Raw genomic sequence first — 26151 nt, forward strand, 5'->3', positions numbered from 1 at the left:
CAGAGAAGACCAGCTGGGGACACAGGACCATCTTGCCATAGATACACGTGCTGCTACTGGTAGAATTCCATACAGTGCACATAGAAAGCACTGCCACAATGCTGATAGCAGTGTTTGAAGCATATATTTGTCTCCAAGTTTAGTGTTTCCGGAATAAACAATTCAGTTCAGAAGTACTTGGATTCTCACGTACTCTCGTTGGTGCTTTCCCTTACAGAATTAACAGAGACCTTTAAAAAACAAGTGTGATTACAAGATGAGACTTGGTTGTGAATGGCCTTGTTATTTTCCTGCTGTATTCCTCTGAGATCTCTGGCCAGAGGAAGGTTAGGAAAACCTGCACTATATTACCCTCATCTTCCTGCCTCACCCTAGGAATACCGTGAGAATTCCTTCCCACTCTGTGTTTGACTGCTGGAGTTGAGATGGCTCTGTTAACTGCTAGTAGAAAGCTACCTTGACAAGTTTTGGCTGTCCTGGATGTTCTGTGTTTTGAATAGAAAAGCTGGAATTTTCTAGGTTTTTGACAAAAAGAGCTGCATGTCCCTTTCTCTGCCCTTTACATATTCCCTAAGGCAGTGTTTAGTTGAAGGCTTGTAGACACATTTCTTCTTCCTGGGAAGGTAAGGCAAGGCAGGGAACAGGACTTGGAGAGTAGCACTGAAAACATAGCACAGGATGTGCTTATGATATTTGTTCAGTTAATGGCTTAAAATAGGAGCATACTTTAGCTGTCAAGTATTTTATTACAGCCAGTATATTGTTAATAAAGTCATTATTTTATAATTCTACACTTTATAACATCTGTTTCTGAATGTTGGAATAAGAATCATGTCCATTTTCTGCACATCTTAGACACATCCCAGACAGCTTTCTCTGTACTGGCAGTGGTGTCCTTTATACTCTTCATGTTTGCTTTCTGAGCATCTTGCTGTACTCGCCAAGTGCCTGCAAGTAATAAAATCCTTTGTTTGATTATTGGCAGTAGTCTAATTCCTCTCTTTACAGAGTTTCGGATGACTTGGTGGTAACAGAGCTCCGATTCTTCCTCTTGATGATGGCTGTGATGGGCCCATCAGGTAATGCCTTGATTACATTCCATGCTTCAAAACGAGTGAGTCCTTGCATGGGCGTTGTGTGCACTTGTAACAGCTCATCGCCAGGCTGAACAGGGCTGCTCTGTTCCAATGCAGTCCCTGGGGAAAGAAAATGAATTCCCTTCAATCCTTTATGTGGAGGAGACTTTAATGGATCTTTGACTTAGTAGTGAAATAGCTGGACCACCAGGTTTGGTATAAACCACCTGGTTCCAGCAGGCAACGAATTACTGGCACCAAACAAGATAATGCTGCATTTGCAAAAAATACTATTCCCATAGCTATAGATCAATAATGAAACCCACAAGTCTGCATCAGCTGGGAACATGTCATGTCATGTCATTTAAGTGTGTTTACCTTTAAATATCCTGTTGATGATGATGGGTTTATCTCCCTGAACAGAGCCCTTCCCTCCTTCCAGACTGAATCCCAAACCAGCAGGTGTTTTTTCTAGAGTTACAGTGCAGATTGTATCTCCAGTTGCTGGAAACAAATGGAGAGTTACCAGGTGGACAGCACATAGTCTGAAAAGCTAAAACATCTGTTACAGAAAATGAACTTCTGGTTTGTTTGCAAAGGTACCATAAACTGCAAAATGAAAGTGAAAACTTTTAACTTCTCCTTTTGTCATTTTAAGGCCCCCTGGGAAGCTGAGGAAAGAAAGTTGTGTTTGAATTCATGTGAGAATGGAAATACAAGACATTTACTGGAAGTATAAAAATCTATTCCATGAACAAAATTTAAGGTAAACATTTGACTTGCTATTAGTTATGAAATTGCTATCAACTACAAAGCTGCTAATGTTTATTTGCAAATGGAAATAAAGCTACAGATCTCCAGATCATGCTTTAGGGGAAAAAACAAAAAAAAACCCAAAAACATCTTGAACGTGAAATATTCTGCAAAATTCTGACCTTGCTGTGGTTCAGATGTAGCCACCTGCTACATCGAACAATAGCAGATTGTTTGTTCAAAATGAAATTCTCTTTCATAGAGAACAAGCCTTGTAATAATATTAGAATAAAGAATCACTGTTCACTGAGTTGTCATTATACCTTCAATTAGATGTGTTGCTACAATAACCATCTTTGTATGTCTGCAGAAATTCAGATAGAGAATCACACTGGGTTTTTAGGGAGTTCTTTTATTTTAGAAATCCATTAATTCTTTCTCTTTTCAATGAAGTTATTCCAAATGTCTGTTTCAGGAATGCTTTATTAACTGTGCTCTCTTTAATTGTGATTTTTTAGATTCATGCAGCCAGCGCTGCTTTATGAACACCTGGAGTTTAGATGATGAGTAAACACTTATGTGGGGACTGCAGGGTAATGCCACTCAACTTACCAGACTCTTGTGAAGCATCACTTGCTACTGAAGATGTACTAGAGTTGATTGAAGCATTGAGATTTGTTTCTCCATCTTTAGGTTTTCTAGTGACAACAACAGCTTGCCTGGGTTGGCGGGCCTGTCGCATGATTGCTGAGGCATCGTTGTGAGTCACACCTTTGAGAGACTTTCCATTAATGGATAGTACTTCATCTCCTTTCTGAATAGTTCCTTCCTGAGATGCCAATCCATTGGGAAACACTTTGTGAACCTATTGAACAGCCCAGGCACCACACACGCACACAAGGAAACGGGGGGGGGGGGGGGAAAGAGGTCAAATCACTAAATCATTCAGTTAATATTTTTTACCATGTGAATTTTTCATTCTTTGCCAGGAACAAGTTGCTTCTATCATGTTTAAGGACTGAGGACTGAAAAAATTTGTACAGAGAAGTTCTCCTGTGCACATCCCTCCTCAAGCAGCCAGGCAAGCAGTTTGGCCCCAGTATCAGATGGCCAAAGCTGTGCTGCCTGTGGTGTGTACCTTGTATATGCTACTTTCTGACCCTCTCTCTGCTCTGCTCGTGGGAGGAGGAAGGCATGAAGCTTATCTCTATCTTCCAGACCCCTCACATATTTATGCACCCGTCTCATTCCTCCATAGCACACTGCTTGATCTTCTGTAAGCACAAGGTGTTGGTTATTTCCTGCTGAGGGCTGTGTGTTCTGCCTTGGCTTTCAGAGCTGTTGGGGATTGGTGCCCAAGTAAGCAGGACACTGCTGCCAGTCACCTGGATAGGCAGATCTGTGCAGAAGGATTCTCTTTTCACCTACTGAGACCATGGTTCTTCCAATCCAATCAGTACAGCTGCCTACTTTGATTATGCCAAAAACCAAACACTGGAGCAGAAAACCAGCTAAAAACCAGTTTTTAGACAGAGTAGTTGTTTTGGGAGTATTTTTTTAGAATTATGTTACTTACTGTTACTATTTTGTTTTCTAAATCAATGCCCCCTGCCAGGCTGAATCCAAGCCCAGTATCTTCTTCTTTATGCAAAATTGTAACATGAATATCATCAAATTCCTAGGCAGAGAAAGGAATACAGTCAAAAACTTCTCAAAATATATGTCACAATGATTGGAAAATCAGCATGTTTTCTTTTTCTCTCTTGTGCATTTTATCATGAGACTTAGTGGCATAAGCATAACATTAAAGTTGCAAAGATTAACCAGACGCATTCACTCCACATCTTTCTGAAAATCATGCACAAAAAGAAAAAAGCAGGTTTACCTTTAACGTTGCTTCATCTAGTGCTTTGACTTCCTCTATAAGCTTTGCTAACTCCTCAGGGGAAAGCAGAGAGATGACTGACTGCCCTGACACACCGGATGCTTGAGGTGAGCTGTGTTCCTGTCTCTCTTCCTCCTTCTCATTGTCTGCCAAGCTCACAGTGTATTCTCTCAGCTCAGAAAGGCTGTCCCATTGTGGCAAGAGTAAAAAAGAAACATCGAGTTATGAAAGAACATACCCAGAAAAGCAAAAGACAATTTTGGAGCAGTCATCTTTTGACTGTATTAGCCCGTACTTGGGGTGGTAATTCCTATAAGTATTATAAATACAGACAAATGTAAATTAATCATGAGCGTAACACAAGTAGAATCTATCGCATAAAAGAATAAGAGTAATCTCTTGGTCCCAGGCAAAAACAGACTTAAATCTGCTTTATCATGGAGATACTAGAAATACTGCTGCTTAAATAGGAGGATGTTTGAAATATACATGGGCGTATGGAGTATGAATTAAAAACAAGTGTAACAGTCATGAGTCATTTAATCTTTGTGGTCTAAAAGTTCCTAACTTAGTCTGTGCTTTACTGTTGTGTGCTACTACCTTAGAACTTTAATCTGTCAGCAGATCAGCACAGATGCTCACCAAAGCTGATCTGTAAATCTGAGTTTTATGGTATCTTACTTTAGCGAAAACCCAGTGTCCAGGTGATGATGGTCACTTGCAGGTGAGATAGAAGTCCCGTCCTCCTCCCCAGAGGACTGAGACACTGTGTCTGCAGTTTCCCATGCATTGTTTCCAGGAGAGGCTGGAGACTGAGGAAGGCAAAGCAATGATTTCATTAAAGCGGACGACACCTGGTTACTGATGGAATAGATTTTGCTACACTTCTCGTCATGTGGCTTCATCATCTCACAAGCCTGCCTGGCAGTAAGTGGGAAGCTCCGTGACCTTAGACTGTGTGCTTTTGCTACTGACACAAGATGGGAATTTGCAATGGCTCCTGTTGTTAAGAGACTTGATAAAATTTCAGTGCTGGCATTGCTGCTTTTCTCTGAGCTGGTTACAGTATCCTCCCTGCGAGAGGAAGGTCTATCCAGGCTCTTTGTACCCATGGACACAGGTGGCTGTTGTTGGCTGGTTTCACAATGCTGGAGGAAGGGTTGGTTTGAATGGGCTGGAGCCACCTCTGGCTCTGCTGCAGTGGGAGAGGGTTCTTTCTGGACTGATGGTTTCAGGCTGAACCTTCGGTGTGTTTTTTCAGGTGACTGCGGAGCACTCAAGGATTCAAATGAACTTATTCTTTGTTTTATTGATGATCCTCCAGGAGACATGCGTGATAAACTGGATTGTTTTTTGCTGGAAATACTGTCAGGGTTAAGAGGACTTTGATCTGCTTGTGGTTTTAGATCTGAATTTGCTTTCTTCAGTCCTTTCAGGCTTTGGCGAAACCAGGTGGGCTTAGGTGCAACAGGAGGACCCTTTTTCACACTGTCATTTTCATCTGATTTTAGCCCTTTTGAACCGACTAACTCTGATTCTGATTTCTTCAGAACTGTCTCTGAGCTGCTTCGATTTTGATTCTCTTTCTTTTTGTCAGTGCCAGGTTGTAAATCTAAATGGACGCTGTTTTCACTCATGGTAGGATTAAATAAGCTTTTTATGCAATCAGAAATTTTAACCCAAGGGTCTTCTGTTGTTGTTGTTGTATCAAGACTATAATCTACCCGTGCTTGTCTTTTAAGTACAGGCCTTTGTATTGATGAAAGTGGAGTCCCTGTATTAAAGAAACAGTGATTATAAACAAACCTCCCTCTACTTCTCCACTCCTTATCTCTGCATCATTATTAATGCAATAAATTTGAATTTCATTCAAGCCTCTGATAGGGTTTTTTTAAAGTTTCTGAAAAGTTTAAACTTTTTAAAAATTGATAACTTTTGATCTACAAGTTCTGAATCCAGATACTGAAATTAATTGAAAAACAAGGCTCTTACACATATACAAGATCCCTTTTTAAAGGGCTTGCAAATTCTAAATGTAACCTGAAATTCTGGGGTGCTGAAGTCATGATACAGATTGTAACAGTTAAAATAGAAGCTTGAAATTGTGATGTTGTTTGCAGCCTAGTGAAAAAGGTGGTGTTACAGTAAATTCTTTTTTAAAATATTTTTTCTTTTCTAGCTTTATAAGTATATCCTGCTCTGAAAGGACTCTCCTAAGAAGATCTTTGATGAATACTTCTGCTTCCTTAAATTTGTGCAGGCATTTCCAGTTGATTTTTTTTGAAAGGTAAAAACTTGATTCTAATATAGGAAAATTTTTTACATCACAGACTGATTCAGCATTTTAATGTTAGATGCGGTAGAGCTGAACGGCAGCAAACTTTTGTTTGTGCAGTTGCACAGGTGCTGTTATCTGCTTCAGTGTAATTTTTTTTTTTAAGGCATCTTTTTTATTTTTTTTTAAAGATCTGAACAAGAAGTTACGGAATTACTATTTATAGTCTTACAACATAACTATTTCTGTTGTAAGAGACCTCTTGAGCTTGTCTTGTTCCCTTAACACTAAGTTTCCTTGATTCTAACTAGCACAACAGAAAGCTAACTTATCAGTGGTTTCTACCATTGCAACACTAGAGCCTTGAAACTAGGCATAAAAATGTCCTTTAGAAATTATAAAATTAACTTTTACTATAAAATATTCAATTACTAAGCAGTTTCATCTGAAGAAATATACCAATATTGTACCTGTCCATTAACATTTTTTACAGTAAATCATCACCTATGCTGCTTTTGATCTAGTTTCTCTTTTTTTCCCAAGATTGAAATAATTTTTTAATAATAATTCAATAATTTGAAATTTCATCTGTTCACCCTAAAATTTACAGATACATTTAAGGAGAAAGGTGAAGTCAGCTCAATACCCATTTTGGCATTAAAACCAAAGACTAGGTTTAGCTGAAAAAAAAGTTAATGGAATTCAACATACCTAAGTTTTCTTTTCTTTCTTGATCTCTGCCCACTGGAGCAGCAGTTGTGTGTTCTGTATCATGTGCTGTAGAAGTGGTAAAGACACCGTGTGTTACATCAGTTTGGTTTCCCTCTAGCATTGGTTCTCCAACTTCCTGCTGAACAAACAGGAAAAAGAATTGTGTCAGAATGTAATTATGCAAACCACAGTATATATGTATCTGAAAAAAATACATGAATCTGAAGAAAAGAAGAAACCACATACAAAAGTGTGGTATGCAGGCCTCAAACTGACTAATACGAAATGTTTGGGGAATAAAGGTTTAAAAAAAGTATTTAAAAAGCAGTAATAAAACCTTCTTTTAATGACATGAAATTCTGACAAGAAACCCTCTGTCTTCAGCACATACAGATATACAGACTGTCTTACTAGAGGAATTTGTCTTCCTGAACAGAGCTTGACTTTACTGATCTCAAGATGTAGGTTTTTCTCATTATCATTTAGAATTACTAAGGACTAAAAAATAAGAAGTTGCAGTCGGTGATAAGTTCAACAAGTGTTTATTTCTCTTAATTTTATTTCTCAAAGGTGATTTTCTGGTGGGTGTTGATGAATATGTTTCTACTGCTCTTCTGAGGGAATGTTAAAAGAGTGACCTTACATAAGGTGCGTAACTGAAAATTTCTCAGATAGTAACATTATATGTGGACTTCAGTCTGATCTGTGTCATTTTATTTTGATGCTGCAGTTTGGGAACTGTTTTGGGGGTTTTTGGTGGGATTTTTTCTTTTTTTTTCTTTGCATTGCATTGAGAACTGTTCATTTCTAATGCTGTGTTACTAAACTGGGGAAAAGAGGTTTCATTTTTAAATGAACCACAACTTTGTTTCAACATGCAGATCTCACGATCCTTCACACTCATGCAAATGTGAAATGCTGTCTTTCTGTTCTTTTAGATGAGAAGGAACTGAAATTTAGTGACGTTCAAATACACGCTGATTCCAAGTACATAGGTGCATCACAATTTAAATGAGTTTATTTAACACCTCCTGTTCTCAAGAAATGGATCTGAGCTCAACAATACCTGCTGTACATAATGTTAGTGCTTTCTTCCAGTAAAAATCCACTACTAAAATGAAGAAATTGTTTCATGACTTTTCCACCTCATAAGTTATTCGACTCAGTGTCACAGATGGTTAGGATCAACAGTAGCAGGCTGGTATCAGAGGCTGTGTAAACTCCAGTTCCAGACTGGAACTCATCACTGTCCCATTCCACTGGAACTAGAGAGTGCTCAAGCCACCAGTGGCACATGCTCAAGAGGAATGACAGGGACTCAGGTTCATTGTTGCTGCTCCTCTCACTGGGATTTTAAGTCAGATTCCTTCATATGGAACACAATTTTCTTCAGACACTGCTCTGCCTTCTGACCTTAGTTTGAACATCACATTTTGCACTCAACTGGTTTCACTAAGATACACACCTTGTTTTCAGAACAGAAGAGCCTCATTCTCCTCCCCCAATTCACACGTATGTATACACTTTTTCTTTCTTCTCTACCTCTCTTCCTGGTGTCATACAAAGTCACTTTGCCTTCCTCCTCCCCCTGCCTCACAAATATGCAGACATAAGAAAGATTTTGTAAATTTTGCTTTACCTGAACACTTGCAGAAGGTGATGCAGCCACTTCTGACACAAGCTTTTCTTTTCTGTTTGTGTTACACTGGTCATCACATGTGCAATCCTGCTTAAAGTATTTCCTTGGTGGAGGTTTGGGCTTTGATGATTTAGGTTTTCTAACGAGGATCTCTGATGATTTCTTAGTGTTTTGCAAAGGTCGACCTACTTCACTACAGGTAGGAGGGGAATTTCTCTCTGAATTATGAGCAGAGAATGAGCACAGCAGGCCAGGTTGTCTGGTAATTGGTACATCAACGCTATGTACTCTTGCTTTCAGGTCAGTCAGTTGGTACAGAGCACTATTGCCACACGAGGACCGGGGGTTGTAGCTGCTGTCACTGCTGGAGCGGGTCATCAGCCTCTGGACCCTGCGGTTGCAATAGGCAGCATTCCTTTCAATGTGTTTTTCACACGGGTGTCTTCCATGCCAGCTCATTTCCAGTCTTTTAACACCTGTATCAGGAACATGTTCAAAATGTCTGTTCAATACATGCAAAGTGATCTCTTCTAAGATTCAGCCGATTAAATTTGCAGCTAAATACCATCATTGGTGGATGCCAAGGTGTGGTTGATGCATTGAAGGCTTGTAGAGTGAAGAGTCAACAGCTACATTCCTGGACACCAAAATAACATTTTCCATATATATGTACACATATATGTATGTATGTCAGCAGTGTAGTTACACTGATGATAATTCTGTTACTTTTGGTCCTTTAGAAGACATGAGGACACTAAAAGAAATATGTTACTGTGTGAGGATGTCATACCTGAACTGGGCAAATAGCTCCAACCATGACTGCACATGCCTTTCCTCACTATTAGGGGATTAACAAGCTGTGTGTTCCTAGCACATCACCTGCATTGTGCAGTTTGTTGCTGTCATAGTGCTGTCACTGACAGTTGTTTGAAAAGCTCTAAGCAGAGGTTGTAAATAAGGAAGGATGAGCAAATGCGAGAGGAAGTTTGCACAAATTTTTTGTTGGTAATCAGACAGATTTGGTCTGTTCTCTTCATTCTGGTAACGTATCATAGGACACATGTTAGGAAGGTTGTCCTGTGACGTTTCTTCATCTTTCTGCTCCAGGTTACTTGACTGTTAGCAAGGATTCTAATACAGCATGTACTCGTCCTCAATATCTTTTAAGTCAAAATTACCATGTCTCAGTGAATGCACTTATTCCCTTACCTTCAGTGCTCCATTGATGTCTCTCCTTTCCAAATCTGTTGCTTTCCACAGCTTGTGCAACAGCTTCCTTTAGCTGTTGCTCAGACACCTAGGAAATATCATGCCATTATACTCATATTGCTGTGGGGTGACGATTAACATTTAAACATTTATTCCTTTCACAAAGCATTCCAAGTCCTGCAAGTCCCCAAACAGAAATGCATAGACCAAGTTATATCACACATCAGTTAATTTTAAAGCTCAGTGCACACCATTATATTTGTATATACTCCAGTATAGATGAAGTATATCTATGGATGTGCTGTATAAAGTGGTTATTTAGGTAAAATGGGATCTTTCAAAGATAAATGTTCTTTCACATATTTCACTAGAAGTACAGTTCTGGATTTACAGGTATAAGATGACTTAATGCAGCATAATTTATGCAACAATTTAAACTTGATAATCATTTCTACAGTATTTGGTGTTAGGAAGCATTTTTTGTAAAAATTTTGCAAGAATAAAATATTTTACTTCAATATTAATTTAGTTATAAATATTGACTGGGCAAGACCTAAATTTTAATTACTGAAAGACAACTGTAAAAACATTTCTTTAGGGGGAGATATGTTCTGTCTTTCAAATCATTGGGAATTCTTTCTTGCCTAAGAACTATGTTTTGGTTTATTCAATACTAATTGAATGTTAGTTCTGCAATTTCCTTATTCACTGCACAGAAACTCATGTAAGACTGTCTCCAGTGATCTTCAAATCTTGCATGATTCTATTTAAGACAGTGCATATCTCAGGTTTGTTTGTGTGCAGTGATGATTATAAAGAGATCAACACCTTTGTTGTCAACATTTTTCCACCCGATTTAGATTAGCACTTGCTCCCTCCCTCCCTCTTAGTTCTCAATATATGCTATACTGAAGGTCAGAAAGAATACAATGTGCTACCTGTGGTTCAGGGTGTCTGCTAATGATAATTTGTACTGCACCAGGATCACAATGGCTTAGCACAGCATAAACTTCATTGAGAGTTGTATTTTGTACTGAAGTTTCGTTAATTTCAATAATTTCATCTCCACACCTACAGAGATATTGAAAAAAAAGGCAGAAGACGTAAACGAAACAGATTCTCTCCCGACCCTGTCTCACCCGTGTGAAAGTATGCAAAAAGAAAATCCATATGGTTGACCTCTAATTTGATCACAGATTAAATCTGTCTTTCTGTTCCCATTACAGAAAATGGAATGGGAATGAGTTGGATGTCAAGGGGTTTTGATCTGTCTCATTGCAAGCAGTATCTGAGCTTTCTTCATGCTCAGCTATGCACACCTTGTGCCTGTGATCTTTCTGCTGTCTGCAGCTCAGCTGCTGCTTCCGCCTACACCTTCCTTCCTTTCAAGTTAACACTTTACTGTTCATGTCTTTATGTTATGCTAGTGCTATTGAAGGTCAGAAAGGATGTTATGTTTCTGCTACATGTGAGTAACTTGTTAATAGAAAAATTCTAATAACAAGCTATTGTAATCCTGCTGACTGCTAGACTGAGTCTTTCTAGATGAAATCCAAATTAGGCCCACGTGTAAACTGAGACTGTCTTTGTCTACTCTACAGCAAATATCCCCATATATTAAGAGGCTGACTGAAGGCACTGATTTGTATCACATAAGTATTCAAATAGTTTAAGACACAACTCTTTGAGCTAAAGTCTCAGGAATGTATGAGAGGAGGGTTACAGAACACCTCAAATTAAATCAAAAAGCCTTCACTGAAACTGCAGTGTTCTGTTCAATTCTCAGTATGTTCAACACTACTAACTGGTCATAAATTTTTGAAAGTGAATTTCTACATTCCCACTAAAGTTCATTTCAGAAAAATCTGCGTTTCTATTGGGCAGGAAGGGATAGAATTTAAGGAGCTTGTATCAGAAAAACCTCAAAAAAGCCAGAATATGCCAAGTGTTTGGATTTTTCCAAATACTTTCTCATTTGAAAATCTCCTCCAGTAGCAATGGTATATGCTTGTCTAAGACCTTCAAAGCTAGCCCAGGCTGGGCAAGAGACAGTAATTTCACTGGGTTACTGTATTTCTGAAAATCCCACATCTCCTGAATACACATGCTCAAACCCTGAGAATAGCAGGTGTTTAAAACATGTTATAAACCCAAAATTCACAGAAAGCACTATGTCTTCCTGCCCAAAGAGGTCAAAAATAAACTCGTAAACCAGAGCAATGAAAAACTCGTGGCATAAGACAGTCTTTCTCATCCTACCTGAGTCTCCCATCCATATGTGCCACTGAGCCTGGCGAGAGGGTGTGAATAAAAATCCCAGAAATACACTGGAAGTAAGGGATGCTGCATAACCCAATTCCAAGGCCAACACCTGGTTCTGAAAAAATTAATAATAATTAAAAAAAAAGGTAAGAAATAGTCAAAACAACCCACTGGAGAAACCTTTTCAAAAACTGTCTTAATTTTTTTTTCTGCACGAACCACAACCAAAGTCTTGCATTCACAAATGTTGCACTTTCCATACTGACTGCTACTTCCACTCCTTTTTTTCTTTTCCTTTCTATTTTTTTTATTGTGTGGTTACTTTGAGGGCTTTTGTCCCCCTCATGATTAAAGTGAGTGCACACAAATATTGCTTGTGGGGTTCCAAGATCTGGTTTTTGACAAGAGCTTTATTTTTTCATGTGAAGGGTATGAATTTGACTCTGCTTGAGTGAAAAAAAAAAAAAAGAATGATTGGCTCTTGAGGACAGATGGTGTTCAAAATCCTGCTGTTGATAGATGTTAGCACTGACAGGCACCAAGTGTATTAAAAAAACTTAGTTCAGGAAAAGAATCAGGTTAGTGAGGAAAGGCTCACTGTTCAGAGAGCAAATGAACAGTGGTTCATCAATCAGTGCTTTGTTGTCAGTGGTCAGTTAATTTCAACACTTACCTTTGTTTAGGGTAACTTCCATTATGACCCTGTCATTGGGCTTTGTAGAATTTAATGAGAATGATGCACTTTCTGAACTGAAAGAGCTGTTTTCTTTGGTTATGCATGTGCTGGAGCTCAGAGACTGACACAAGAGGGGGGACTGACAGCTGGAAGCAGAATGAGGTGTGCTGAAGCTTGTCCTGACTGTAAGTGTCAGAAGACCCTTTTTGGCCTGTTAGAAAGAACAGAGGGCGAATGAATGGGTTGAGTTCACATGTATGCTGTGTGTAAAGACAGAGATTGTTCTGGAAGAAGGTTATGTAACCTTGAATTTTTGTAAAGCATCATAATGTGTTAATCCATGCATGGATTCTCCATTCAGTTCCAGGATTTCATCACCTGTTTCAAAAGACAAAAAATAGTGTTACTATTACCATATTATGCAGTAAGATATGTGATACATACATGCACTCAAAAGTAGCCTTGTTAATGCAATAATGTAAGCAGGTGTAGAAGACACTTATTGCTCATTTCAGCTTCACTTCAGTCTGTCTTTAGGTTTCATTTTTTGGGAAGCGGGCAAAGTGAGAGAAGAGGGATTTCCCACCTTCTTGTAGCCTTCCATCAGCAGCAGCAGCTCCACCAGGAAAGATGGTTTTGACATAGATGCCTATTGGTCCATAAATGCTGTCTTTCCCTCCAACAATACTGAAGCCCAAACCCTAATTTATGGAAGAAAAACAGTGTGTGAGGGCCTGTGTTCAGTTATCATGATAGTTCATTTGCAGTTTCTTCTGCATTGCCTATTTAGGCAGTATTGTCAACAGAGTAATATAATCCATGAAAAAATAGTCAACCACATTCCAATATAAGAACAAATGGGAATTTTCGTAAAATATCCTCATGATTTGCATTTCATTTGTTGCAATCAACTCATTCACTATTATAAGTACATAGAAAGGTCTGGTTTGTTCCTGGTAGCTCTTCTTTTCCTTCTCAACAGAACTGTGTTTATAGCTCAACTCTGACTTGAAAGAAGCTCTGAAGTTGCTGTGCTGGTGCAACTTCTGGATGACACAGAGTCATCCTACCTCCAGCTGCCAGAAAGGGTAACAGTGAATGTCAGTGTTGATGTTGCTGGCTTGATGTGGATGTGTTGTTAGAACCTGAAGGCTCTGCCTCAGCAAAGAGATACTTGAGAAGGTTAAGAAGCAAGTGAATGGTAACTAATCGCTGCTGGCAAAGCCTGGATATGAACTGGCAACCCAGAAGTAGCAACATTAATACCTGAATTCACTTCCCTGTGCATAGGAGATTACATTTGTGAAATGAAGTAAAACTCTATGGTAAATCAACAGAGCCAGTCTTACCTTCCCTTGTCCTTTCATCAATACAATGTTTGAAATTACTGAAGCCTGGGAGCCACAGGATGTGTGCACTAGCTGCGCTGTACTTAGGGATCTAGATGATCTTGAAATTGCCTGTGAACATTAAAAAAAAAAAAAAAAGGACTCACAAAAAATTTTTATACAGAACCAGAAATTTTTGGACATACATTACAACTGCTTGTTTATTTGAAATTTTCCTCCTTATAACTCATGGTACTAAAGGTTTTTTTTTCAGTCTCTCTAATTTTTAAGCCATTTTTTATTCAGACAATCGCTGATCACCGAATTTGTCCTGCAGTGATTAAACTGGAAAAAAAATAGAATGTTGACCCTTCAAGTGGTGCATTGGTGTAGAAAGATATATTTTCTTCATCTTGCAACTAAATAATTTTGTCTTGGGACAAATAAAACCAGTTTTGCTCACGAAAGTTCTTCAGACCATGAACTACTCTGTGCTTCTGTGGTGAACCACCAAATAGGCTTCTTTCTACTGCTGAAAGAGGTGAAGCACATCCTTTTTGCTTGATAACCAAGGTAAGCAATTTCTCATTGTTCTTCCTCCCTCCATTCCACAAACAGTGGATTTCATAACTCCAGCCCCTGAGATTTAACCCATTTTAACGGACATTTAATGGAAATCTCCTATTTCAACATGGAATTGGGTATTGCAAGCTAATTTAAGCCCTGACAAAGTCATTACCTAAAGCTAACTATGCATGAAGTTCAGCAGGGCCAGAGTTAATTGCACTCATTACACATTGGAGAGAGTTCAACACTTTTTTTTTAATGCAGCAAAGTGAAACTAACAGGTGTTGAAGCATGTGGAAAATCAGCCAAAATTTTGTCTTCTGCATATGTGAGAAAATAAGTCTCAGTTTTGACATAAAAACAAGATTAATTGTTCAACATGGGATTGGGAACATGATTGAGAGGGAGATGTCTGTGCAATACCAAACCCACACTCTCCAAAACATATTCTTCTACCAGATCAGGGTGATTGTTTATTCCATTGTGGACCTTATAAATCTGAAATAGAAAATTTTCATGTGTCTTTTGCTTCTGTGTGAGGGTATATATTTTTAATTTCTGTTTGTGGTGGGTAGTGATACCCAAAACAAGGATGCTGCCAAAGAGCCTCTGCCAATGGGCAGCACATGCCATGCAGGGCCTTTGAGGAGTAGGGAACCCAGTGAGTCCCTGAGGGTCTGTCTGCGTGCGTGGGTGTTGCTTGATTGGTCTTTGTGCTCCAGTTTGCTTGTGTTAAAGCCCTGGGTGAGGCTGTGGCACTGGAAGGGTGAGGGACTGGCCAGGAAAAGAGAGGGAGCAGCAGTGAGTCCCCCAGCCATGCTTCAGGCACAGCAAGAGGTGACAGCTGAATGTGAGGAGCTTCACTTCCATCTCTCCCTCCAGGCTTGAGCTTGGGAACCACTGGTCATAAATACCCTCATCCTCTTTGCCCTGCCCAGCCTTTGCTCTCCCAGACAGTGACGAGTTGTTGCCAGTCTCTAGCCTACATTAATGGGGTGTTTAAATCTTTCTGACTCAGTGTGGGCAGAAATCGGGATGCCTCACACAGCCAGTGCAGCAAGGGCAGCCGCTTCCAGCCATCAGGTGGGTCCATCCTTCTTGTGGCCATGGGTGGGCCAGCGGAGGTGACTGGGGAGGCTGGTGACAGTGGGGTCCGAAGTGCGGTGGTGTGAACCACATAGGGGGATTTACACACACCGTAAAACCTGTTGGGGCAACAGGAGGGACAAGCTGCTGGAGAAATGGGGGTTTGCTGCCCCTCACAGAGGAGGTGTTGGGGATAGAAAGCAGAGGAAAGTGACCATCGTCCCTGACAGGGCCTGGAGAGAAGCTGGGTTCTGGTCGGAAAGCAGCTGCCACAGTCACCCAGAGAGTCTTATTGGAGACAGTTTTGTCTGTTTTTCAGGTGATTTCCTGCAGCACTTACCGGGGCTCTCCCTGCAGAACAGTCCAGCTGCTGGGAAAGGGATTTGCGGCTGGTGTGGAGCGTGTGGGGCTGCCGGTCCCTGAGGGGCACAACTCTCCGGGGTGCTGTGCTCTCCACCTCCCCCATCCAGAACGGGCTCACACCTGACACACAGAGGCTGTTATTGCTCAAGCGTTGGACACTTCTGCACAGTCATTTTATCAGGTAAATGTTACTTAGAAATGTTTTTCCTCTCGTAAATCTCTTTGTGAAGGGATCAATCTTTTCAGTCCCCGCTGTGGGGATAGCCATTAACGTTAAACATAATAAAAAGCAAACATTCCCTACCAAACAACTGTTGGCCCACTTAGAATACACCTTAAAAATGCCCCCATAAAACGTAAAGCTTATGCACAAAACCTGACTGTAGGATGTTGTGAATACACAAGCTGAAGGTTTTATGCATCAGCAATTCTTAGCTAAGGATCCTGGAATAAATTTGGACAACAGTTGCCATTTCTTTTAACACCCCGGTACCATCACACAAGGAGGTGCTGTGCTGTGCACTCCCTGAGTGTTACAGGAGAGCAGATGACTTCTCTGCCACTTACTGGCTGAGTTACTCCGAGTCCGCTGACATGCAGCTTTACTGTGCAGAAAACCATTCTGTATTTCCAAAGGCCTTTCCTTACCCCTTGGTGTTTCCTAAAACAAAAACAAACAAGCAAACAAAACCAAAAAACAATAACCAGACAAACAAGAAAAAAACTCTATTGGTATGCAAGAAGATTTCGAACTAGTCTAATCTTAAAAATAAATTTTATCCTAATTTGGCTGGCACAAATTTCAGCCTGAATCAAAACATCTGAAGCAGAATTAATTATTTAAAATAGGATGATAAAGGAGAATGCAGCTCAAAACTTTGTTATAAATATTGGTATAACAAAGTAATAAGAGAGAAATAGATTCTGGTCTTTAATCAAAACAGACAGAAAATTAATTGGACACTCCCAGTTGGTTCAGGTAGACTCATAGTTTGATGTGTGGGTGAATTGTAGCAAATGCTTGTCTAATTTCTAGGGTTAATTGGTGCTTTTGGGTACTCAAGCACCTTAGAGGGGAGTTATATTCAAGGGGGAAATTCTTAGACCCAGCTTTACAATGGTGGCTAGGTGTTCAACTTCTGATTTCAGAGGGTTGTTTTTTAGTCAAAATACAATCCATGTGTTTAAAAACCTCTGAGGACTAAGATTTTGTGTTTTAAAAAAAAATCAGTATCTTTTACTTGGAAAATCTTTTGCTTTTGAAAATATGGCCACTAATTCTTGCACTTAAAAGCTTGTAGATAAAACATTCAGGTTTATAAAGGCAGGTTTTTAGAACGGTTTGAAAACAAATGATCACATCTGAATAACAGTTGATGTTAGGAGTAATTTCTGTATGTGTATAGTTCCTGCAAGTCCTGCTTTTATGACACTGATCCTGAGGGAATCACAGTTGAAGGAAGAACATTACTAAATACTGACAGAATATGGAAAGTGATATAAATGCAGTAAAACTCCAAGTATAAAAGCATTTTGCTCACCAAGATTCTGCAGGGGCTAAAAAGACCACAAGAGCAGCATAAGAGCATGACCTGTATGTCCTATCTGGAATCAACAAACATTTCGTTCCAGAATTCTGACTTCAGTGGTTCTGTTTGGAGATACCTCAAGATTTAATGAGCAAAAATTTTCCTCTTGGACAGCAGGTGGAGGTATTGCCAAGTAGCAAAATCCTACTAGGGCTTTTCAGTCCCATTCCCTTAAGGAACTCTTCAGAATAAGAAATACAGAGAAGATCCTTAAAAAGGAATTTTAAAAATTATTTTGCAGTGTTTCCCTTACCAGGTTAAGTAGCTTGGAAAGCCTTTGCTATTAGCTATAGATCCTAGATCCACAAAACTACTTCATTATAGGGCCTGCTCTCTGGCTCCTGGATTCATGGATCTTCCCTTAAATCCACCTCTCAATCCACATTTGTTCAACTTCTAAATGGAAAATTAACATTGGCAAGCTATGTGCTTCTAAAAGGAGGGGTTTTACAGCCCTTGCTAGAGTTTCCCAGGGCCTTGGCCTCCCCATAGCTTCTGTTTATCTGGGAAAAAGCTATGCTGAAAGTCACCAGAGTCTGACCACAAGAGGTTTCGGGTTTTGTCAGGAAAGGCAAAACCATGTTCTTCAAATGTCTGATGAACAAATACCCCTCCTCTCCAAAGTAAATGTCAAATCACCCCCCACTTGTGGGAGGGGACCACAGCTTTCATGCTTACTTTGTTAGCCATCAGGATGTTCATCAGCCGTGTTGTTGGGTGAATGAGAGATTCGGCCTCCCTGCTGGGCAGATCTTTAGATGATTGTCCATTTAGTGTTAACAGTTCATCCCCTGGGCTCAGGCAACCATCCCTTAAAGAAAACCAAACAAAAACCAACCAAACCAGAAACATTTGCATATTATTTTACAAAGAACAATATGGCACTATTGTGCTACATGTCTCCTCACTAACTGAGGAGTTGGCTGCAGTTCTCCCTTTGCCTTGAAGAGGGCTGCCACAAGATGCCTCGATGTGTGATACACCCCCTCCCTTGCTCGGATTTTCTCCTGTTGCTGCTCCATCCTGGTGATCAGTGGCTGCCTTTCCACATTTTGCTAACTTCTAGGCAAGATATTCCTCCTCTCCCACCATCTTGCATTTGCAAATTGCTCAGAGACTATACACACACTTTACTCCCTGTTTTCCAGCAACCTTGGTAGGCTGGTGCCATCCTACACTGCCCTTTAATAGGGTGACTAGGAAATCATCTTTGAAAACTTGATGTACGCTCTCTCGTTCTACCAGGTTTTATTTCTTAGTGTAAATTGAGAAGCATTAGATCCCTGAATGTTCATAGTTCTATTTTTCTAGAACCTCGACCTGTGTCTCCAATTGTAAGTACTGTAAGAAGTTATTCCCAGGCATCACTGCTTTTCTCTGGAGCAGAGCTTCAAGGCATAGCTTTTCACAGAAAGCTGGTCATGCAAAATCCATGCAAAAAAAATGGCTCCCTAATAACTTGCTGACTCCATGTGTACAGTACCTGCTTGCTCGGCCTTCAGCAGGCACGTGGCTGCCTGTGAACCCTTTCCAGAAAGATGAACATTTTGGACTCCTGGAGAACTTGAATCCTGAGCTGCTGCTCCCCGATGTTGCACACAGCCTGCAGATGCAGCTGTCCTGATTCAGAAGATGAAAGGTTGCATAAAAGAAAATGTACCAAGGGTGTTAAAAGTTGCTTACACTTATCTTGAGCCTTTTTAAGCAATATAGAAAGTGTTCACGTTCTTAGAACCAGATTGCCTCCAAGAAGAATAGGAGCAGGCCTTTAACACTGTGCAATTGAGAAAGAACAATGGTATTACAGAGTCAGTGTTTTAAAAAAGTTGTTTTCCTTAGAACTTCAGTGGCTTCTGGCTACAAGAGGGCAGAATTAGAATATAGTGTCCCTTTGCATAGAGGGGAAGAGAACAAATAATAGACTTTTCACAGTAACTGGGTAAGCTATGCCTATGCTAACTATTATAAGAAAAGACAGGGAGGAAAATAAACACATGCCAGAAAATTAAATGCTCTGGAAAACAGAAGAGGTCTGGATGGAAAATAAGTGTATACAAAACACTAAAAGCTCCACCCCTGCTGCTGACTTGCTAAGTAGGGGCAGGGGAATAGAGAGGTCTGCAACAGTGGAAAATTCTTTGTCCACTCCAGACTGGTTGAAGTTGCTGTAGTCTGTGTTGCATCTGGAGGACTAATCGTAAGCATATTTTTAATGCAGTTATGAATCATTAACACACGGCTACGCAGAAGGAGAAATAGTGTCTTAAGACATTTAAGGAAAGCAAAGAATGGAGTGACTAAGCACATGAAGCACAACACATTTGACTAGGAAATATGCTCCTGTGGCACAAATATGTGAACACAAACATTCTAGAAAGACAAGGAAAGCTGGAACGTTAGCACACAATTTCTTCTCCATTTGCTTAGTATATTTCCTGGTTCAAGTATTCACTCATTCTGCTCCCAGCTGAACCCACCTCCTCTGCCCTCGCCAGCCTCTCCATACTCCACAAAGTGAAGAGGACTCTCAGTGTATCCTGGTCCAGGCTTGTTCCCAAGAGATTTGAATGACTGAGGTATAGATTTCTGAAGGGGAGGCAAATTTCATATGTTAGGACAGGCCACAAAATATAGCAGTGGTCAACTGTCTGTATTGCTCCCTGGGCCCCTGGTCAGAGTGGCATAAACTGTTTCCAGTAATCTGTAGTCCTCTGAGACACAAGGAAAGCTGTGTAGCCACTTTCACCATCAGTAGGGCTCCATTTCTGCCCTAAGCAGAGTTCATCCAGCCCTGAGAGTGAGAATCATTATGCTCTTTCACCACAAATCAATAGGGATCACATCATACCTGACTGGCAGCAAACACAAACTTCAAATTTACAGCAATGTCAATAAAAAGGTCATTATCATTTAGGCTGACTGCTGAAGCCTGGCTCCCATTCTGAAACCTGCCAGAGTAAATCTGAGGCTGTGAATGAATGAAGTATTTAGCTTGGAGCCCTAGGCTCACTGCAGGCTGAGTTCAGCAGGTAAGGGATAAGGGCTGTACTTGTATTGACTGACTCGTTAACTCTGTGGGTTTACTTGCATTCCAGATTGTCTGCCTTTAACGAGGAGTGTCTGAATTTTACGAAGCCTCTTTTGTTCACCAAGAGTGCTTCTAGTGAGTAATATGTTGGGAAGCGTATGAGCACGGACAGAATTCTATCTTAAACCAGTTTGTTTGAACTCTAATGTTAGTTTTGGAGATTCTGTATTTACTTTTCACCCAAGATAAATATCTTGGGAAATACTTACTTGCAATCAGGATTACATTATGTTCTTTTTTTATGTCTTATGGCAGTGCTTTGAAGTCTTCGGCATGGTAACAAAATAAAGATTAAAATTCTGATACCTTAAAATTTGAGATCTTGAGTAGGAAAAAATGTAAGCTCGCTTTTCTGTTTGTTTGCATCAGTCCTTTATTTCAGGTATGATTATGAAATTACAGGCCAAATTTTGCATGCGTGAAGTATCCATTAAAACCCAAAGGGTTTTCAATAGGGTAGTGTGCTTGCTCTAAAACATGAGAAGTATAAAATAGATATTAAAGGCAGGAAATTTTTCTCCCTGTTGGCTAAATATTTTGAGATGTCAGCTGACTGTGGATTGGGGCTGTTGTGAAAGAATAATGGTATTATAATCTCAGTGTTTAAAAAAGTTATTTCCTTTCTTTTTTCTGTAGTCAGAATTCAAATTTGGACTTGCCAACTTCTCTTCTTAGGAGTCTTTACTGTTATATAATGCTCCCCTGAAATATATGCGTGCCCTCTCACAGATACTGCACGGAGAACTTTGCATAGCTGTTCTCCATGCTTCAGTCTCTTCTTGATTTTCCAACTGAGAGGCCTTTTCAGACTGTCTCCAACTCGCCAGCGTTAAAAGTAGAGTTGTGCTGATACCTTACATATAACCTGTTCACAGTGTACAGCTACTGTGTTAGTGGTATCTGTAAATATCCTCATGATTTCACGTCCAAAAGTTATCTGGCTCTCACCAGTTTCACGGGACATCACAGAGTGCAGCGGGTTTGGCTTTGAGGTCTTTCATTGCAGCACCGTGTAAGTCCCCCGGGGAAGACACTGTGTTTTGTACAGTGGGACACATGCCAGGCTGGAAATTCTGGGTTGTACTGGGACATACATGTGAAACAACACTAAAGCAAAACTGATACAGATATTTTTCTAAGAGCAGTAAGTTGCATGCACTTAGTCACTAGGAAAGTAGAGGTTAAATCCATTATACGCTGCAGAAAAACCTTGGGAACATTTTTTGTTTACACATGTAGTCATCTTACCAAGCTGGGCTACATTTCAAATCAGCTCTGTGTCTCAATCGTTGCTGCAATTCATTTAGGTGAATAATTTAAAAAAAAAAGTTTTTATTGGGCTGTGGACATGTGAGAAGTATCTGTATGTTGTCACCATCTGTATTTTTTGGGTCCTGGTTATAGATCACTACGTTCATATCCAAGATATTGCAACATGACAGAAAATTAATAAAAGCTGTTCTGTAGAAAAATAAACATTTGACCCAATTCATGTGCCAGCAGTCAATTTGCTTTGGGTTTTGTTCTTTAATATCTTTTTTCCTGTCTCTCTGATTATTTTATGCATAGAAATACTGCGGATGGTTCCAAGAGTAAAGACAGTATTTATTTTTGCACCCTTCTCCTTTTCAAAGCATCCTGCTGGTTTTGAAAGGTAATTTATAGCTCTGAATGCAGTGAGTATGAAAAATTTGTTAAAAGAAGGTTGGCAGGTTTGGTGTGGGGGCAGGTGGATTCTAGTTCAACCTTGTCTATTCAGTATTAGAACATATGTTTAAACATGTATTTGCTGCCAGTATATAAAATCTCTGCTTATAAGGGGCTTTGCCTTCAAGCACTTCAAGACTCTGGGGAAACTTTTATCTGTGTTATAATATCCACTCAAAGCAAAATTTGTATTTAAACTGAGTCTGCTTGGCTAAAAGATAAAAATCAAAGGTGGAGTTCAAGAGCCTTCTTTAATGCATTTTTTTCCATAGGTGAGAGCAGATTAATTTTTCTTGTATTTAGTTCTGGAAAAGTAATTTGCACATCCAGGCCAACTCTCTCTTCCTGTTCCCCTTTTTTGTCATGCAAAATGCAAAGCTTCTGAGGATGTTTTTTATCTGCCATTTAAAAGATTTCTTTTTCCTTCATGTTTTCATTAGACATTTGTAGCCCAGAGTCCCATCTCAAAACATCTAATTCCAGATGTTGTTTAGAAATAAGGGTAACCATGGCATCTGTGGAAAACTGAAAAACTTTTGTGCACTCTGAAAGTAAGACACAGTAGTTAGATTGTCTGAAATGAAGTGTTATACAAGGCTAGTTCAAGTAAGGTCTTGGACTCAGTTAACCAAGGGTATGACAATGAGCTGACTGACTGCTAGTTTAAAAAAAGAAAAGAAAAAAAAAACAAAACAAATAAACAAAAAATCTAACAACAGTACAATAAAGAATTTAAATATTTAGCTTTTATGGCCTTTTGACTGCAAAATAGCTGGGATTTCCAAGAGAATACAGTCTTTGGGGATTTTCTTCAAGAATAATTTTTTTCTGCATCAAGTCTAACAAAGAAAGAGCCAGAGTCTCTCTGGCATAAACTCACTCTATTGGTTCTGATGTACCCTAGCCTGATGCTTTGGTCTTTGGTCTTTTCAAAATATTTATAGTAAATGTAATTCATTTTCCCAGCAGCATATTCCCTGTGCAATCAATAAAATGGCAGAAGCTAGAAAGAAAGAATGATACAAGGACCAGGGCATGGGTTTAAGATTCTGCCCTAGATAGGCAATTCAGCACATCAGATGTTACAGAAGGACCTTTCCACCCATCATCTGGCCTTCAGTATGTTTTTCTGGGAGCCTTTGCCCTGGCTTGTGTTTTGCAGCACTCACTGTCTTAATACAACAGCCTCTTTCCCAGCTTTGTGTGAGGATGACATGGCTCTTGTGTAGCAAAATCGAGAAGGCTGGGAAGACAGAAAGAGAGAACAAGTAGGAAAAGTGAGGAGAACACATAAATATCTAAATAAATGCAGCCTCCTCTCTTGGCTTTGTTTTTCCGTCCTGCCCACGGGCTCATGTTTGAGACATTACAGTCTGTTGCCATAGCACTTGTCCTGGTACCAAAGGGCCAGCTAACTGGTGTTTGCATAAATGCAAGTTAAGAAAATTATGTTCTGGTAGTGACCAAAGGAGAAAAATTACCTTTTGCTTTTTCCCTCCTTTGAGCAGAGGGGCAGGAACCAAAGGAAGCAACAGTACAGAAGTTTCTAGAACCAAATAGAACCATGCAGTCAGATCAGCTCAGATCCAGTGTTTGCATAAAGAATCAGCCCTTCTCTATTCTGGTTTATTCTAGATGCTATTTCAACCCTGCTACCAGCCCCACTGGCTGGTAACTCTCCATGCTTCCCAGGGCACTGGTGGTACAGGGAAGAGGTAATGGAATGCTTCTTGAAGTAGTAGAAGTGCTTCTTGAAGCAGCTCTCAGACCCAGCAGAGACTGCTGTTCTCTGAAGAATAGGAGTTCATATTGTCTATTCCTGCCCAGTTCTCCCAATAACTGGCATGGTTTCAGTCTCTGTAGTGACATGACCAGGCAAGGACATCTTCCACAGTGTTTGCTGTGTCAGTGCTCACGGCATCAGATACTGCTTGCAATTCCTTTGGTTTCTTTTCCTTTCAGGCCACCTGAAAATTGCTGATTTGGTGAGAAGCAGGCTATAAGGGAGATCTGCTTGATTATACACTGTCAAGCTGACATTACACCAAGCACACCTCATCTTGGAAGCTATGTGGTCTGGCAGCTGGCTGAACAAATGACACCCCAGGTAACCCCAGGTCTCTGGACACAATGAGCAATAGTCAGTATAAGTGAATAGTGGAGCACAGATACCAAATAAATTAAAAGACTGTTCATCTGCTCTCATCGTTGCTGACAGAACGCTAGAGAAGGAAATCTTTGCTATTTAGTCTTGAAACACTATTTGATTTGCTCATGATTTATTGCTTGTGGTGAATCTCATGCCCAGGGAGATACTTAAGGCTTTTAACAGAAAAAAGGAACTCGTATTTTCAATACTGATGTTACAGGTTTGCCCTTACTCTGGAGAAGAAATGTACCGGGAACATTAAATCATGCAGCACTTCTAAACATTCTCCTCTCCTTCCATTGTGACAGCAAATATTAAGTTGTTCGGTTCTGTGGGAGTTATTAACACCTTCAGAGTTATGGTTAGGGCTGCAGGTGCTGGAAAGCAGAAGAATAATGGAATAGCCTCAGCAACACCACTGTAAGAATGGAATCAATTTTCTTGAACAAAGACAAGGATCCTTCAGCTCTGAGTCACACATCGTGAATTTCTGAAGTGTCACATGGAGATGGAGAGAGAGAGAATTACACTGGGACTTGAAAAATGCTTGTGGACTCCTTAAAGAGAGAGGTCTTAGGCTTAAGCTTTGTTAAGATGTGGTACAGGAAGATTGTACTGACAGGCTGTTGCCATATGGAAGAGAGAGATCACTGCTGTCATAATACAGGGGAAAGCCTCAGCAACAGTAGTACAGGATAAGGTCAGTATGGCTGTTACCAAAGTTCATCCTATTTAGCATGATGAGATAAGACTTTTTAGAATCACTCATTGATCCATGACTCTGAAAGGTATGGAAGATTAGCAAGTAGCATTTGAAGAGGCTTATATTGCTATGAGAGCTCTGGAGTGGGAATTTAATGGTACCCCTTGTCTACAGTGGCACTAAGCAACCGAAATGCTGCTGTAAGGGACTGGGCTGATGACTAATTTATGTCACCATCCATCCCGGCTCCTGCCCCATCCTGGTCAGTGACACTGAGGCTTCAACCAAAGAGTGGATTTATACCCTTAGCAGTTATGTTTTATTTGTGTAAATGTATTAGCTATGGGACTTACCCTGTTCCCCAGATCCCTATTTTAGCTGCTTACCAGCTATAAAAGCCAATGATCTAAACTTACAGTCTGCAATAAGATACTGAGTAGTTTCATATGGATATGGATCTCAACAGTTACTGGAACCCTGCACACTTTGGAGATATGCAAGCAAGTAGACTGTGGCAGCTGACGCACCTAAGTGCTTCAACTTTTAAAAAGGGAAGGTGGGGAAGTCCACAGAAGCCAGCTCCTTCTTCACTCGCAGCAGGGAATCAGCAGTGTTCCAAAAAAGGAGGAGATGGTATGGATTTCAGGTGACTGAGTGTATATTGGGACTTGGGTCTTGTTTTCTGTCAGAATGTAATAGCAATTTGTTTTGGTTTTGTCTTCATGCTGGGACTCTGCCGAGGGTTGAAAAACCTTGCATCCATCCTGCTGCAGTCTTTGCAATGTTGGGCATGCTGTGACCATTAGCAACAAACTCAAGGAGTATGGGGAGATTCTGATTTTCAGTAACACTGTGCCACTGTGTTTTAGACAGAGTTCTAGTTTTAACCAATTTCTATGGAAGGTATGTAAAATAAAATAAAATATATATAAGAAAAACATTTTGGGTGAAAGAATCAGTTCTTTCACATAAGCAACTATTTGCACGGATAAAAGGCATATAATAAAGGAGGTGCCAGGAGGATGCTTGCAGTGAGGTCCCTTTTACACATCAGGTAGAGAGAAAGTGGAAAAATTAGGTTATGC

At 40.0% G+C, this 26151-nt stretch overlaps 1 protein-coding gene across 1 annotated transcript in view; it reads right to left on the bottom strand.

The window, feature by feature from the left end:
* Nucleotides 1-731: 731 nt before the first annotated feature.
* The window catches only part of IL16 (interleukin 16), a 40063-nt gene continuing 14643 nt past the window's right edge, over nt 732-26151 (bottom strand). The window contains exons 4-22 of the mRNA XM_027688689.1: nt 18903-19039; nt 18098-18230; nt 16398-16491; nt 15808-15950; nt 13836-13946; nt 13073-13187; nt 12791-12864; nt 12484-12697; nt 11808-11925; nt 10487-10619; nt 9549-9636; nt 8340-8815; nt 6701-6839; nt 4396-5488; nt 3715-3898; nt 3406-3507; nt 2442-2694; nt 1455-1580; nt 732-1196 (exon numbers count right to left, since the gene is read on the bottom strand). Of these exons, the coding sequence (XP_027544490.1) occupies nt 1003-1196; nt 1455-1580; nt 2442-2694; nt 3406-3507; nt 3715-3898; nt 4396-5488; nt 6701-6839; nt 8340-8815; nt 9549-9636; nt 10487-10619; nt 11808-11925; nt 12484-12697; nt 12791-12864; nt 13073-13187; nt 13836-13946; nt 15808-15950; nt 16398-16491; nt 18098-18230; nt 18903-19039 (3927 nt within the window). The 3' untranslated portion in view covers nt 732-1002. The remainder of the gene's footprint in view (nt 1197-1454; nt 1581-2441; nt 2695-3405; nt 3508-3714; nt 3899-4395; nt 5489-6700; nt 6840-8339; nt 8816-9548; nt 9637-10486; nt 10620-11807; nt 11926-12483; nt 12698-12790; nt 12865-13072; nt 13188-13835; nt 13947-15807; nt 15951-16397; nt 16492-18097; nt 18231-18902; nt 19040-26151) is intronic.

The sequence above is a fragment of the Neopelma chrysocephalum genome, unplaced genomic scaffold (genome assembly GCF_003984885.1).
Source record: "Neopelma chrysocephalum unplaced genomic scaffold, ASM398488v2 Primary Assembly neopelma1_75, whole genome shotgun sequence".
Classification (NCBI taxonomy): Eukaryota; Metazoa; Chordata; class Aves; order Passeriformes; family Pipridae; genus Neopelma; species Neopelma chrysocephalum.